This window comes from Corvus cornix, chromosome 13 (genome assembly GCF_000738735.6).
Source record: "Corvus cornix cornix isolate S_Up_H32 chromosome 13, ASM73873v5, whole genome shotgun sequence".
In the NCBI taxonomy this organism is placed as follows: Eukaryota; Metazoa; Chordata; class Aves; order Passeriformes; family Corvidae; genus Corvus; species Corvus cornix.
The window spans coordinates 13,490,628-13,507,523 of record NC_046343.1 but is presented as its reverse complement, the minus strand read 5'-3'; the positions used below and the strand labels follow the sequence as shown (position 1 = coordinate 13,507,523).

At 43.6% G+C, this 16,896-nt stretch overlaps 1 protein-coding gene across 1 annotated transcript; it reads left to right on the top strand.

Moving 5' to 3' along the window:
* The first annotated feature begins 511 nt into the window (after positions 1-511).
* LOC104696040 lies at positions 512-16,251 on the top strand. Its single transcript, XM_019292339.2, has 2 exons — positions 512-4,258; positions 13,851-16,251. The coding sequence occupies exon 1, from the start codon at positions 1,166-1,168 to the stop codon at positions 2,126-2,128; it is 963 nt and encodes a 320-aa protein (XP_019147884.2). The 5' UTR covers positions 512-1,165; the 3' UTR covers positions 2,129-4,258; positions 13,851-16,251.
* The last annotated feature ends 645 nt before the right edge of the window (positions 16,252-16,896 follow it).

The window sequence follows — 16,896 nt, the reverse complement described above, 5'->3', positions numbered from 1 at the left end:
AATTTGACTGTAGTTTCCAGTCTTCCCTGGTCTATGAATATGGACTCAATGCTTCAAGTTTCTGAATTAAGATAGCGAATCATACTGGATGTATTAGCAGCCTCTGCTGCTGGCTTACATTTTGCTTGGAGGGTTTGGCTGTCAAGTTACTCTCCTTGCCATGAGATCTGAAAAGGTAATTGCTTTCTATCCCATGAAATTCCACAGTGAGGCTGTGCAGCATTGCACCCTCTCCCTGCAGTGCTCACGGGGATGCTCAGAAGGCTGAGGAATGGGGATGACTTAGGAGGGTTACAGCTCAGTTCTGTACCTTACGTGGCATCTGCTGCATTTGGAGAATATTGACCATCCTCTCTTGAGAGTGAGCTGGATTGGAAGTCTACCTCAGCAAAAATGTAGCTGCCATTAGTGAGCTTTTAGAGGTATAAGATGGCATGGGTCATCTGTGCCCTTTGAGAGTATTTCAGGTAAGTGAGATATGAATTTAAATCCCAGTTTGTTACTGGACAGCTCTCCATGGTGTGTTTAACTCGTTTGTTTGATTCAGAATGTGAAGAACTCCATAAAGGAGTGAGAAGCAAAGCCTAAAAGTACATTTCTCGTGTCAGCCTCTTCCCCTCTATAGTTCAGCTGCAGAGCCTGGGGCAGGTGGCAGCAGGATGCAGCAGTGTGGAGCTGCCTCAGGCAGCAGCAGCCCGTCCATCTGTCCGTCTGTCTGTCTGTCCGTCTGTCCACATGGTGCTGCTGTTGGTTGGCAGGGCTGTGGCTGGGCTTCAGCTCCACCCCGGAATGGGGTCAAACCACGACACAGCTGGGGCTGCGTGGCCTGGAAGTGTGAAACCCTTCCTGTGGGTCAGACCTGGATTTCACAATCCCATTCAGGGTCTGTGTTCCTGTACAGGGTCTGTGTTCCTATACAGGGTCTGTGTTCCCGTACAGGGTCTGTGTTCCCATTCAGGGTCTGTGTTCCCACACAGGGTCTGTGTTCCCATTCAGGGTCTGTGTTCCCACACAGGGTCTGTGTTCCTGTACAGGGTCTGTGTTCCTATACAGGGTCTGTGTTCCCGTACAGGGTCTGTGTTCCCATTCAGGGTCTGTGTTCCCACACAGGGTCTGTGTTCCTATACAGGGTCTGTGTTCCCACACAGGGTCTGTGTTCCTGTACATGGTCTGTGTTCCCACACAGGGTCTGTGTTCCCATTCAGGGTCTGTGTTCCCGTACAGGGTCTGTGTTCCCATTCAGGGTCTGTGTTCCCACTCAGGGTCTGTGTTCCCACCCAGGGTCTGTGTTCCTGTACAGGGTCTGTGTTCCCATACAGGGTCTGTGTTCCCACACAGGGTCTGTGTTCCTGTACATGGTCTGTGTTCCCATACAGGGTCTGTGTTCCCGCACAGGGTCTGTGTTCCCGTACAGGGTCTGTGTTCCTGTACAGGGTCTGTGTTCCTATACAGGGTCTGTGTTCCCACACAGGGTCTGTGTTCCTGTACATGGTCTGTGTTCCCACACAGGGTCTGTGTTCCCATTCAGGGTCTGTGTTCCCATACAGGGTCTGTGTTCCCGTACAGGGTCTGTGTTCCCACACAGGGTCTGTGTTCCCACACAGGGTCTGTGTTCCCGCACAGGGTCTGTGTTCCCATTCAGGGTCTGTGTTCCCATACAGGGTCTGTGTTCCCGTACAGGGTCTGTGTTCCCATTCTGGGTCTGTGTTCCTGTACATGGTCTGTGTTCCCACACAGGGTCTGTGTTCCCGTACAGGGTCTGTGTTCCCATTCAGGGTCTGTGTTCCCATTCTGGGTCTGTGTTCCTGTACAGGGTCTGTGTTCCCACACAGGGTCTGTGTTCCTGTACAGGGTCTGTGTTCCTATACAGGGTCTGTGTTCCCATTCAGGGTCTGTGTTCCCGTACAGGGTCTGTGTTCCCATTCAGGGTCTGTGTTCCCGTACAGGGTCTGTGTTCCCGTACAGGGTCTGTGTTTCCACACAGGGTCTGTGCTCCCAATCAGGGTTTATGTGCCCATACAGGGTTTCTGCTCCTATACAGGGTCTGTGTTCCCACACTGATCTGTGTTCCCATTCAGGGTCTGTGTTCCACTTTGTGAGGTTCACAGGAGCTGCCTTTATTGGTTGAATAGGCAATAGCCTTTTCCTAAGAACAGTCACCATTTCTCCTCTTTAAACAAAACGGAATTATATGACAAGATATAAGCTTAAAAATTTAAGATGTTTATTATTAAACAAAACCACTTACTAGATTAGCTAGATCATGTTTTAATAGCAAATTGTATAGCTAAAATCTCTTGGTTCCAAATAAAAAACTGGTTTAATTCTTTGCCAGTCAAGTTGTGCTGCCTCATTTCCGTTTACCATGAAGGTACCATGCTGGGCATCTTCATGAACAAAATAATTGGAATTTTCAACAAGGAGGTATCATTTCTCATTTTGCCTTCTAAATCAGACTTACATGGAAAAAACACTGAAATATTTGGTATTTGAAAAAACAGAATAGTTTAATCTGGCAAGAGGAAATTAGGGCCTAAAAGCTGAGACCTGGCTCCCAGTCAAAGACCAGTGTGTAGGATGTGTACTTGGTCCCTGAGTGACTGGCCAAGCCATAAGGCAGAATTCCCTGTATGGTTTGTGTTGACTTGCCTGCAGTGACTCCTCCTTTGGTTCATGTTGGCTAGTTATGCCTTCTATCCTGATGGTAGTAGTGGAAGTGTAGCCTGTTTTTATTTGCTTGTGCACTCTAATAGTGCTGCAGTTTGTTTTGTGGAGGAGATTATTAAAACAGAAACACAGAAGTCAGAAAGTGGCGAAAAAAACCAAGAGGAACTGGAACAATCAGTCTTAAGCAGGAGCCAGCTCTTCAAGCCACCTTCCCTATTCATGGATTCTTCAACCCGTTGCTATTCAGAGGCCTTGTTCCCTTTAGCAGGCATCACCCGCGATGGTGTTTGCATGAGCTGTGTGCTGCATTAGCCTTTACAGATGGGCATGCACTATACGATGTTCTGTGACATGGTTAAAATATGTCTGAGAGTATCAGACTGTGCACTATGCCACTCTGGGAGGGAGACGACGTGCTGGTCTGGGCATTTGCCTCTGCCAGCCATTATCATTTTGTGTGTGTGGAATATACAAATATTCTTTACCGGGGACATTTTATTCATTCATAACCACACGGATTTACTCTGGAGTTTGCAGCAAAGGGCCCTGCAAGTAAGGACTCAGTCACTAAAAAATGGGACTTGCAGCAGAGAAAGATCCTTCCTGGTGTCTAGGACGGGGAAGACACTGGGGTGCACGGCCGATCAGAGGTGGGTGAGAGCAGACAGGTCACAGAGTGACGAAGGGACCTGCGGGGATCACTGAGTCCCACTCTTCAGCGAGTGGCCCTACAGGGACTGATCCCATGCCTGTGACACACCCAGCCCGGGGCTGCTCTGCTTCACATCCCTCAGGGGTCACTCCCTTCTCCTTCAGTCCCAAGAAAAGCCAAGGGTAGGTGTCCCTAAAGTTCTTTAGGAGCCTAAGATCTATATTTGAAGTTCACTTTTAGTCCTGAACCAAGAGTTAGGCTTCCTTATCATAAAGACAGATTGGAATGAGGCAGCAGGGCCTTTGGCAAGGACTCTTATGAATTTCCAGATTGGGAACAAAGTGCTTGGTAGTACCTGTGATTCAGTAAGACATCCTGGTGCAGTCTCCTCCAGGTCTGAGTGTTCCTAAAAGCATCTGTTATAATTTACACCTGGAGAACTGCCATGGGATTGCCACAGATGTTAGGTAGCAAAAGGAACAGCTGGGATTGGTTTATTTTAAAACACTATACAGATGAAGGAACTGATAAAAGTTAGCCTGACCGCTTGGGTGATGGATTTTCTGAACTGTGTTCAGGCTCAAAGCATTCCCCAGTCATGGAAAGCTGTGTATGTATTGTCTGTCACCTTTCCTGGCTAAAAGTTTTCTGTCTCTTGTCACAGGCTTGTTACTCTGGCAACACATGAGATAACTAGAGTTCATATCCCTGAATATATATACATACATCCATAGAGTTAGTTTATCATTTAATTGTACTCTGTAATCAGCAAATGTGTGTTTGTTCGTTTGTTTTAAGAGTGAATCCATTGCAGTTTTCTGCTCTCATGAAGATCTGAATATTTTTGTGTTATTTTTTAGATCACAGCATTTAAGTGTTGATGTATCATCAAACAGAATTCTTCTCTTCAGAGAAGCCAGTAAAATGATCTGTATATTGGTAGGTATTCATTAATCATTCCTCTGCAGTGTAATTCTTTGCCTGGCTCGTGATACAAAAATCCTGTTAGTTGATGTTGCTGAGCAGTGATGGATTTGGGGAATGCTAGCAGGACTGGGAGGTGCTGCAGCCAGAGCCAGCCCTTGGCAGTGCAGGGCTCAGGCCTCGGCAGCTCTCGTTCCCTGGCTCGGGGTTCATTCAGGTGCCAGAGCTGCTCGTGCCACCTTTGCCTCGAGGGCTGTTTGGCACCTACAGATGTGAGCAGCAGAGACAGAGACACCCGGGAGGTGTTTAATCCAGGCTGCTGATTGACAGCTGTGGGCTGATCTTATGTATTCAAATTATATTGCAGCACTTCCGAAACATAATGGGACCATAACAGCTTTACCCTGGAGCACTGTTAAAAGTCTTTATAATAAGTTGCTCCATTTTACTACTCCCACTCATGCATGCAACTGCAACAGGTCTCTGACACCAGCAGTTTATGTTACACTCCAACTAACATTGCAGCTGACGATTTTGCTTCCTCAATATCTTGAAAGGAACATTACCAAGCTTTTGTAGAGGAGCCTCATTTGTAGTTAGTGTAAACTGGAAGAGCCGTAAATGGCTTGTTTCATTTAAAGAAAGAAAATCGGTGCATCCAAGTTGCTTTTACTGCATTCAGGCTGATTTTTGGGTCTGGAAATTGTGTGTTACATGGCTGCCTTTATAAAAACTTCAAATGTGATGTTGCATTTGATCTATAGGACATGGAAACAGTACCTGTGGAATGCCTAAAGCATTTATTTGTAACAAAAAAAATTACACACAAGTAGTTTTCAGTCTTTTCAAAATAATGTTTCTGTTTCTTTTGCAAATATACTGTGTTGTGACCAAAATTTTTCAGCTGTGTTCATCAGTAAATTTGTTAGAATGATTAAGCAAAATAAAAATAAGATTTGAAAATGTGTGAAAGATAAAAGGCAAATCTTTACATGATCTAAAACAAAAAATCAAATGTAGTCATGAGGATGATTCAGCCCTATTTGTCTGATGGTACCTGATCCCACTGCAATCATACTTCCTTTTTTTTATTTTAATTTATTTCTATCAGCTTTCACCATCCTTTCTGCACTTAGGAAAAACATAACCATATTATTGGGCATCCATTCAGTTCAGTTGTTGGCATCAAGTTTCTAAACCTTGCTGACTAAACCACATGAGTTGTTTTCAACCTGCTTCATTCCTAATTCATGCCTAAAAAAACCCCCAAAAACCTTTGTAAAGAAACCTTCTTCTTTCAGTTGCAGCTTTTATGGTGTGTACACAGTTCATAAAATTCTCAGCCCTAAGGTATTGGCAGCTCTTGCACATAAGGACCAGACAACATTGTCTGACTCATGCTGGGATTTAATTGTGCAACGTAAAAGGGAATCTCAGCCCAGTACAGATCTAGGAGTAAAAACTGAGCAGCAGAGCTGTGGGGCCTGGGGAAGCCGTGCCCAGAGTCTTCTCACCCTCTTTGTTAAATTATGTGAGAGATCCTTAGGACTGTGTGGCATCTCCTCAGAGGTGAGTGCCACAGGAAAGGGGAAGTGAGCAGAGAATCACAGAGTGGGTTGGGTTGCAAGGGACCTGCTAAAGGTCACCGAGTACATTCCCTGCACTGAGCAGGGGCATCTTCAACCCCATCGTGGCCATAAGAGCTTTCTCCCGTGCTTCTCTTCCATGTGTTTCATAACTGCTTTCCTAGGGAAGGAGGACATTTTACTCAGAACAGGTTTAACAGGAGAACTGTACCTAATGTCCTCCAGAAGAAACATTTAAAATCACCCATCAGTGAAAAGCAGAGGAAAAATGGAGATGTGGGAGAGAGCCTCCACCCAGTATCTCAGGGGGGTTATTTTGCTTTAAAACATGTGCATGTCAACATCAGGGTCCCACCAGTGATCCTGCCAGTACTTAGTGTGACATTCACAAGAACTGCTCAGGTTTTCTGTCAGGTGAGTGACTGCCAGGATTTATTCTGGGCAGAGCCCACTCACGAGCCCTGCCCAGGTGGGAGCAGGGATTTCACAGGATGCAGCTGGCACAGCTGGACTGCATGGCCTGGCCATCACCCTGCTGGGCTCTGGCACTGGAATCAACGCCCACTCAGCCCCATTTCACACTGCTCTGGGAAGGTTTCACTGCCCACTGCAAGTATTTCAAGATCAGTATTGAATAATGGCTGTTTAAAGCATTGGCATTTTTAGCTTTTATCACCAAGTAGCAGTTTCTGAGATTTCTGTTCCCATGTACAGAAAGATGTAACTTCTGGAAATGTGCTATAGGGATTCATTAATTATGTATGATCTTTTGAACATACAAATTCCTATAAAAGTACTGATATAAAGGAATTTTGCATTATTTTCAAATGTCTTCCTGAAAATCTTAATAATTATATTTTTAAGGAAAACTATAATCCATAATACTCTGTGGTCTTTTAAAGTCTATTTGTCTTCCAAGCCTGTGTAATCTTGGCAGACATGTGGGGAAAAATAAACAAGTAAACCAAGTGATGATAATAAAATTCATTTTGTGTTCTTGAACAATGTTTCCAGACCCTGAATTTTCCGGTTCTGAAAAATTGTGTGATTCAGATAAAAGAATGAATCCATACAGGCCTTCCAATCCTTGGACTCAGTTTTTAAGTTTTCTTCTGTACCATTCTTCCAAGTAACTTAAAATCACAAAAATAGTTAAGATTCTCTCACTCAGCATGATTTTATGACTGAAGTATTAGGAAAAAATAGAAGATGCACAGCAAATGTCAGGAGATGACAACAGACTGTATGTGCTCATTTATCTTACCAAGTCAGCCAGACCTCTTGTATGTGCCTGCAGCTTATGGTGAGCTCCTCAGAGCTGATCAGAGACACATTTTAACTCAGGATAGATTTGACTGAAATTTATATGATAATAATTTCCTTTTTAACCTGAGAGAAACACAAAGTGATGGCATGAGGCAGAGGGGGAAAACAGAAGCGAGCATCTCCTTCTTTCATCACGCTGTCCTTGTGGGAAGGCGCTTCCTCTCGGTCTCTGTCTCGTTTAACCCACTGGCTGAGTGGATTGCCACAAACTCTGCCCAGGCTCCTCTCATCCCTAAGAAGTTCTTCTTTCCACCACCTGGATCCCTGGCTGTGTTTGCTCCTCCTGGCAAACTCCTGTCTGAACACCAGGCTTCCAGCTCTGTTGCCTCTCCCCTCTCCTCCCTGCCATGCCCCTGACACTCAGAGTTTCTGGCCCATGGCTCTGTAGGGGAAGACTTGGTCCCTCTCTACAGACAGTGCAGCTTAGCCTGGCTGTTCCTTTTTCTGAGAAGAACGTAACATAAAGCAATAAATGAAAATATGGCTTCATTGTTTTGGGCTTCCATTGGTAAGTGAATTTAAATTTGTTTTAGAACAGGATTTTTCCTCCTCTTTCATATGTAATGATATACAGAAAATGCATGTAAAGGTATTCTTTTCAGAAATTTCATTTGCACCAAATTAAACACAAAAATTTCTGTTTAAGTCTTAGGTCAACTGGGAGTTTTCTTGCTATGCAAACCTGTAGGTATGTAAAAATGTGATCTGAGGTATGCCTCTGTCCAACACTCAACACTTTGACAAGGAATTAGTGACTGAAGTGAGGTGCATCAGGCGATTCTTCTCACCCACGGTGGTGATTGCTGACATCATGTGCATTCTTCCTGAGTCCGGGGTACGCCAATCAAGGCAGTTCTGGATAACACACAGATACTTCACACATATGGCCTTGTTCAGGTGATACAAATCAGCTAAAAGTTATATGTGGCTTTGTTCTGTGTGTGTCCTGTACTGTCGTGTGCAGGAAATAACTGTGGAAATGACTCTGAAACAAAGATTGGTCATCCAGTTTGTTACTTTCTTTCCATCTTCAGTTTTACCCACGTTTGTGATGTCTATTTGTGTCCGAATGCTACCTCCATTTCTTTTCTCTACGAGCTGTTAATGTCTGTGTTCAGGCTGAAAAGAGAAGAGGAAGAAAAGGGTAGAGCTGTGTTTGGGGAGGGTGAATATACACAAAAGCTTGTGAGTATGGATGCTGAAATCTTTAATACTAGACTGAAGCAGAGACTCTTTTCTCCCTAGATTGGCATATAGTGATTTCATATGTTTGAGTGCAAAGCAGAAAAAAATCCCAAATGCCTATTTTTAAGATATGCAAGTATGTTGAGTTGTCAGGGAGTAAAATTTGAAAGATGAATTTTTTTGTAGTTTTGAAGAGGAGCACCTTGGCAAGTGCTGAGTTCTGCTGCACAGATCCAGCTGTGCGGATGGGGGAGCGCTGGTGTGTCCTCTCCTTCTGCTCATTTATCACTGATACTGTGCTGCAGACAGCTCTGAGATGCCTTTGCTAATGTGATCTGCTCAGAAGATGGGAAGCCTGGCATAGGATGCACTTAGTCAGGCAATTATCCTTGTTGGGGCTCCACAGCTTCTTGGCAAGGGCTGCTGTGTCTTGTCCATTACGGCTGGAGCCGGTCTGAGGGAGCGATAGTGATTTAAAATAAACATCAGAGAGGAGAGAATTGAGTGGAGTTGGAATAGTGTAGTTCACCATTCTTCATCCCCAATATATTTCACTTTTAATTCTGTGTGTACAGGTCTCCTTACCGTGTGTTTTTGAACTCCCAGCGGTGTAGGAATGATGTTTCAATGCATCTTGGGACCATCCATTTTTTGTTTTGTGGTTTCTTTACATTTTAGTAAACCTCTTCCCTTTCATTAGAAAAGGCTGACATAAAAATAATATTTTCAATATGCTGTTTTTATTTATCTATATTCTGTCATGATATACTTTGATGTAAGTTTTTAATTTTGCTTCAGCTTTCAGCTGCTGTAGCAGTTACTGCTCAGGGTCAGCGATGAGGTTAGCCACAGTAGCACAAAACAATTTCCTGTGCTCACAGCTCAGGTAGCATTTGGATGTGGATTAAATTTTACCACATTTTCCAGTAGCCAGACGCAATTATTTCTAATGAGCTTTAAATTGCTTCCAGAACATGTATTTCAAAACTTAGTGTGGTAATCCATTCAGTGTCAACTTCATAAGGTAACGGGTCTTCTTCAAAATTTTGGTTAAACGGATTCTTGCAGTCTAACAGGTATTTCTCAGCAACAGCTGAGCCTGGCAGTGCAGTGCTCAGTGCTCTCAGCTGCACTGCTCTGCCCTCCTCATTCCTGGAGTGGTGGTTCCACAATATATTGTGCTTCGTTTCTAACTCATGTTTTGGAATGGCTTTCTTTTGGCAAATTTATCTTGGTGCTGGGCACACTCATTGTGCTGATTTGAGAGCTTTTATGCACATTTTATGGATGTGGAAGCTTTAAAAAAATCCCTTTTTGAAGCTCTCTCTCGTCTTTATGATTCACATTTTCCTTTTTTGTCTGGGCACTTCTTTGCACTGCCCAGCATTCCGAATGCCTGGAAAGCGTAGCTCAAGCCATCTTTATTGGCAGTGGTGAATAATAAAAATAGGAAAGGGGAAAAGGCAAAAAACATTTTTTGTCTATAAATATGATACATTTTCACAACCTTTGTTTAATCTCACCAAAGTCTTTTTATATCTTCATCTAATTCATACGTGTTAAAATATGAGTCAGGCACATTATAATCATCCAAAGTGCTTATTGGTTTGAAGTCTAGAACAAGCCCTGCTGAAATGAAACTCAGCCATAAGGAAATCACTTTGTGTTACAGCTTCTGCTGTAAAAGCAATTCAGGAGGAGAGCTGAAAGGAAAGCTGCGTGTGCTGACATCTCCCACGTCCCGGGCAGTGAGGGAAGGGGTGGCCATGGGTGCTGAGCCTGGAGATGTTCCCTGGAGCCCGAGCAGCCCAGACTGGTGTTGGCTGGCTTGGAACTTCCCTCTGCACAGACACTTTTTTCTTTCAGCACCTTTGGTTGTACTGAGGAGTCTTTCAGTAATTAACTCATTAAATTGGCAGCCAAATTCCAGCCCCTATTTCCTCTCTAGCAGTTTCACCAAGGTCTTTAAAAATCCCTTTCTTATTCCTATCAGAATTTTGTATCAGCCCTGAGCCCCAAAGAGTTCATAATTTTTGTGAGTGACATTGCTGTCAAGTGTAGGGCAAAACATTGGATTAAAGGAAATTATTGAGAATTTTGGGAGCCAATGTATTTTAAGGTAGTGAGATGCAATTTCTCCCACAGTAAGAAGAAATTGGTGCAAATTGGATTTTTTCATTTGATTTTTAACTCAATAGTAGCACTGGGACTTCAGTGATTAGTCTGTACAGAGTTTTTGTTTTGACAGGCACTATGAATTTCAAACATGATTTTTAAATTCTACATGCCAAAGGTCACTTTTATGTTGATTTAATTTCTTTAAATGGTTTCTTTTAACAATAGGAGTTTATAAAATTGTATTTTGGTCTTCCACTACAGGGATTATAAATGTAAGCATATCCTCAGTAGCTGAGGAGTTGTTCTTGACCTGATTCCAAGTACCTCTGTAAATTAGTTTATGTTCAGTAGTATCCATTGTGTATAAAAGTATTCCCCTGAAGCTCCTGCTAAATGTTACAAGTAGATCATTCTTTTTTTATCTACTCAGGCATGGCACTGTACTTCACATGTTGTTCAATAAATGCTCGAGCACTGCTCTGCGCTGGAGCCCCGCCCGGGGTGGGGCGCGGGGAAGCGGCACCGCCGCTCCCTCCCCTCGGCTGCTGCCTTGGAATGGGCAGCTCCACGCTGGGCCCTTCGGAATGAATCCCTGAGCACAGAACACTTCTCCATGGGCTCCGTCCACTTGCAAACAGCAGCTTTCAATCTCACCCTAGACCCGGACTCCTCAGTGTCTCTGGGGAGGGACGGGCCCCGTGTTCCCCTGCTGCCTTGCTGCACCCAACCCCTTCTGCTCATCAAGGGGTTTTAATTAGAGGGAGGGGTTTTCCTAAAGTAACGAAAATGATGGAACACCAGCAGTAGTGGATACCTCCTAGAATTCATGTTCCCAAACTGAGGGATTCCTGGGGTTTTTTCAGCGTCTTTCCTCATCATCCATTTTTAACATCAGCTTGCAGTTAATTTCCATATTAAGTACATAATTGCCTTCTTGACAACCACTAAGCTCTTCTGTTGCTTATTACAAGTTGAAGGACCTGTGGCTGCAGGATGTCATGCCTGGACAGCTCAGCTACAGACTCAAGGCTCTTCCTTTTTTGGACCCAGAGCTTTGCTTATTTCTAAAGCCCGGTATGTATTTGTGTTGGTGAAGTTGAGATTTTCTGCAGAGAATTTAATAGTGGAGAAGACCAGCTCAGGTTAATTTACAGCACTCTTACCTTTCTGTCTTGCTTGTGCCCTGAGAATTTTACTGTTCAACAGTGGTTTCCAAAACCAGTGTCTGCCTTTCCACTTGATCTCACAGACAGAGTTTTGTATTTTATGTTTTTTTTTTCCACAGAATTTGAAATTCACTGATCTTCTCAGTAACTAGACCAGGACTTGTCAAAATGATTAATGCTAATTAAGATGATCTGTCTGGGATGTATTAAATAGTTCACTGTAGGAAGCTAAATGGAGTTTAATTTTTGTAAGTGTAATTTCTTAGTTATGTAAAGATTAAAATAAAGTATCCAGGTACACTATAAGACTTTTTTCTTTTTCTGCTATGTTTTACTTTTCAAAGAGCTTTTGGATTCTGCTCCTGTTTAGTGTAACAGAGATTTAACACCGTTTGGAGTTAGTTTCTGTGCAGCAGAAGTCTCTGGAATGGTACCTCTTCCCCAATTACACTGTGGTTGTGACTGCAGCACTGGGATAAGAGAGGTGCTAGAGGACCATTTACAAATGTGAAAACCATTCTGGATTCTCATTCATAAATTATTTTTTGTTTAATTAAGAAGGCTTGATTTTGATTTTGTGACCATCTTTCCTAGCGAAATATTTGCTTTTCTCTTCCCTTCCATAATTCTGATTTACCATTCCAGCTTCTTACAGACCCCAGTTACTTCTAAGCAATCTCTGATCATACTCCCAGTCTTTTTTTTTGCATCTAATTTTCATTTACAACCTGATGGATAAATTGCCTTGTACTTGCTAGAAATGGTGACCAACATTAATGTTTTAAACAGTAACTTATGCCTTTCTGTCCTTGCATCAGATGACACCAAATGGATGGTACTTTAATGCATTAGGGGTTTGGAAATAAGGTTTTCCCCTTCATTTTTTTGATTGTATGATGTAAATTTGTCATTGCTGGTAATCAATGGCATTAAAGGAAAGAACTGAAATAAGGCAGGGAGATGATTTGCAAGTGGAAATTTGCTTGGGTGGGAAGGAGAGCTGTGCAGAGGCTGACCCAGTTTAGTGTTAGGCCTCAATATGTATTAAACAATGCTCCATCTGGGCAATCTCAGGCAAGGTTTTAGGGCATTTTTTAATTGCCTACTATAAAATCACAACTGCATTGTCATAAGTCCCTCTCCCAGCTGGCAGCGTTTGGGTTGTGAACAGGTACTGCCCAGTTTGCTCGCCGCTCCTTGATCCAAGTTGTCATCAGAGCCAGGACAGTACGGAGAGCAGACAAGCCGAGCGTGTCATCTGTGGGCTGTTGTGCTGTTATTTGTGGGAATCCTTGCAAAAAACCTACAGCTCTGTATTATTTTCCTCTAGTTAAAATTGCCAAGAATGATGAGTAGTAACAAAGCCAAGACCGGCACTTGGGTTCTGTGCAGGCCAAGCTTGTCAAGGTCAGCATCGGAGGGCTCAGTTGAGTCAGGCTGCTTCATGGTGGGCAGGAGCTCCAGCTTTGCTGTGCTCATACCACTGCTTTAGCTCACTCCCATTAATTGCTTCAGGTTTGAAAAAAACTGTCATGAAGACAAACAGACTCTGGGGTGCTGTGAAGATGAGCATTAAACTGTTACAAGTTACTCAGAAAACTTGGTAATGAGACCTTGTGAGCAGAGAAATCTGTGCAGAGGATTGCCCTGGGATCTGCTGCACAGTGGATCCAAAAGTCACTACTGCCCGTTAATAGCAGCAACAATATTTACCAGTAGCTGTTATTTTTGCATTATAAACATGCAGTTGAGTTAAAAAGTCATTCCCATCTGTGACTGGTAAAACAGAAGCTTTTGAAAAGAACATGTTTGTTTTCTGAGGAGTATATTTAGTGTGTGTATACATCAGAAGCCTCCCAAGAGACCGTTCTGGTAATGGATCAAAACCAGGTTTTGCTGAGGCATGAGAAACTATAAAACCATGTGTTGCAACTCTGTTCAGATTAAGGAATTCATGCTGATAGACCCAGTCATGGTCTGGCTGTACATCAATGGCAGGAATTCAGAGCTTTTAGTTTAAATTTTGCATACTAATTGCTTAGTGGCTTTTAAGCTGTAGTCATACTTACTTAACAGATCTTTTACATCTTTTACATCTTTCTTCCAAGTAGTAATTTTAAAAAAAAGTTTCATAGTGCCATCAAAATATTTTAGATTTGTAGCTGCTTAAATAAGTCTTTCTTTCTTTCTCTTTCTTTCTTTCTTTCTTTCTTTCTTTCTTAACAGGTAATCAGATCCTCTCTCATGGGACTTTGTCAAAAGATCAGGTTCATCTGCTGAAACTCAAGGGCATTTCCATCTGTTACTCTCTCTCCACTCAAATCTGCCTTATGTGGAAATAATGTCAGCTGTGGCGTCTTCAAGTTGAACAGGGACGACCACTTTGACAATGTACTTCAGGCCTGTGTCAAAATGCTGCTCTCAGTATCCCACAGTGACCTGCTAGTAAGCAATTACTCATCTTGGGAGTCTTTATGTGAAATTTGAAATAACACCACCACAGGCTTTCTGTTGGTATAATGAGAGTGATCCAGAACAGCTCAAATGCAGTTTTCAGTTCAATTACTTGAATTTATGTATATAGTGACATCTGAAATACAGGTATGACTGAAGTGCCACGTGAAACAGGAGCTTTTAGAGAACGCTCACTAGGCTTGTAAAAGAAAGAAATGCAGGTTTTTTTCCCCTTTCTATACTTGCAAACCCATTTTTGTTGCCTGCATGCACTGTAAAGCATCCTCATATATCCAGCTACTCTGCAATTAGTTTCAATCTGCAAATTGTCACTGCACTGTGTATTCCCCATAAAATGGAAAACTTTAAAATTAAAGTGCACCATGTTCCCATTTCTCTGTGGGAAGACAACAGATCTTGCATAATATCAGCCTGAATTCGAGCTGTGACTTCTTCTTTGTGACACTTTCGTTCCGAGCTATGGTTGTCATTCAGGAGAGGACAAATCTGGGATAGTCAGAGGTGGTAACACCCAGGTTTATTTTTGCCACATAAAGAAAGTCCACAGAAGTGGAAAGTTGCTCTCAATTAAGTCAGTGTATTGTCTGTATAGTCAAACATGCCCAATGGGCACATTCCCAGCTCTCCAACGCTTAATTCCTAAACAAGAATACTTAAGAGGAAGATGATGGTTCGATTGAGCTGATGGGCTCAAGCAGGGACCTGTGCCTGTGCACAGCCTCGTAAGGGAGCTCACTTAGGCACCAAAAAAAGTCTCTCTCTGAGGTGGTTTGGGGAAATCTGTGGTAAATCTTGGTGAGGTTTCCTGCAGAAGGCAAGATACGCCTGGAGTCCTGCACAGAACTATCCCAGTCTTCCTGGACTGAGAGCTGTGTCAGATGGCAAAGCACGGGAGTGGGTTTGGACTATCCTGAGCTTATTTTAAATAATAGCAAGTTATATCTAATGGTAAATTTGAAAAGTTGAAATCTACTGAAGACAAGATAATATTTTGTCTCTCAAAATATTCTGATTTATTAGCTAGTTTAGAATTTATCATACTGTCAGATCTGTAAGATCATTCTTCTGTCATCTGTTAATGTTGTTAATATTAGTCACTGCTAGTATCAGTATTTTCTATGAATGTGTACTCCTTTTTTTCAGTAATACCCAAAACGAAGCCACTCTTATAACCCATTTTTGGAGTGTCTGACCCAGGATCATATGAGTTTCATTACCAGTTTAGAATCTCACGTCTTAATCTATATTCTGACCTCAACATCTGAAGGACTCATTGCAGTAGATAAGAATTGCTTTCACTTGGCTAAAGAAAGAATTCAAGTATTTAGATATCTCAGATTTTCAAGGCAGCACATTCATGTGTATCTTCAAAAGAATTAATATGAGGGACAATGGAAGATGCTGAATTTTGATGTTTGGAATTTGGAAGATGCTTGGATTTTGATTATTTAAAGAATGTGATTCTTTTGGTTACTGGAGTTAGGTTCTTTTAAACCTGTAGATTTTTACAGAGAGTGATTTTAAATATTCTTTTCTTACAAGCCAGAATTGTTAAACTTATTAATGTGCCTCTCCTGCAATTGTACTGAAAAGTCATGCATTTGCTATTCAGAAGAAAAATACTAATGTGTGTACAGGTATCTGTGGGGGTTTTTTTCTGTTTGATCATCATAGCTGTTGTGTAAATAATGCTTGTTCTGCACAGCTGTGATGTGATTTGAGGAATGTAAAGGTATCTGCCCATGGTAAAAAGAAACCAGTTACTCAGTACTTCCAGAATACACTTTGGGGGAGAATCAGAGCCACAGAAGCACACTTGGAGTGTGATACAAACACAGCATCTGATTGCAGTTCATTGAATTCACTTACACTGTTTAATTTATGCTTTTGAACCAGATGACTGTCCAATAATTTGGGGTTTGGGCCAGGGAGTGGTAGTCTAAACTAACTTGGAATATGAAGAAGGAGACAGCATTTGGGGGAAGAAAAAAAATAAACCATGCAGTTAAATTCTGGTCACCGGAGAATACCCTGCAGTTTCTGACAGGGAAGCTGTTCAAAACCTTCAGTCACATTTATTGATTAGGGGACTTACTGGGGGAAGAAATCGGAGCACACCCCCTGCGTGTGTGTAGATGCCGCTGTGTAAGAGCTGCTGCTGCTGCTGCTCGTCACTGCCCGGGGCCAGCCAGGCCCGCAGGAGGGCAGGGAGGGCAGGGAGGCAGGAGGACAGGGAGGAAGGAGGACAGGAAGGCAGGGAGGCAGGAGAGCAGGAGGGCAGGAGGGCAGGGAGGCAGGAGGACAGGGAGGCAGGGAGGGAGGAGGGCAGGGAGGCAGGAGGGCAGCAGGGCAGGAAGGCAGGAGGACAGGGAGGAAGGAGGACAGGAAGGCAGGGAGGCAGGAGAGCAGGAGGGCAGGGAGGCAGGAGGGCAGGGAGGGCAGGAGGGCAGGAGGGCAGGGAGGCAGGAGGGCAGGAGGGCAGGGAGGACAGGAGGGCAGGGAGGCAGGAGGGCAGGGAGGGCAGGGAGGGCAGGGAGGGCAGGAGGGCAGGAGGGCAGGGAGGACAGGGAGGGCAGGAGGGCAGGAGGGCAGGGAGGGCAGGGAGGCAGGAGGGCAGGAGGGCAGGGAGGGGCAGGAGGGCAGGGAGGGCAGGAGGACAGGGAGGGCAGGGAGGGCAGGAGGGCAGGAGGGCAGGAGGGCAGGGAGGGCAGGGAGGGCAGGAGGGCAGGAGGGCAGGGAGGCAGGAGGACAGGAGGGCAGGGAGGGCAGGAGGGCAGGAGGACAGGAGGGCAGGAGG

Coding starts and splice junctions, on each gene's coding strand:
- LOC104696040 (XM_019292339.2), top strand. CDS start 1,166: ATGGTCTGTGTTCCCACACAGGGTCTGTGTTCCCATTCAGGGTCTGTG.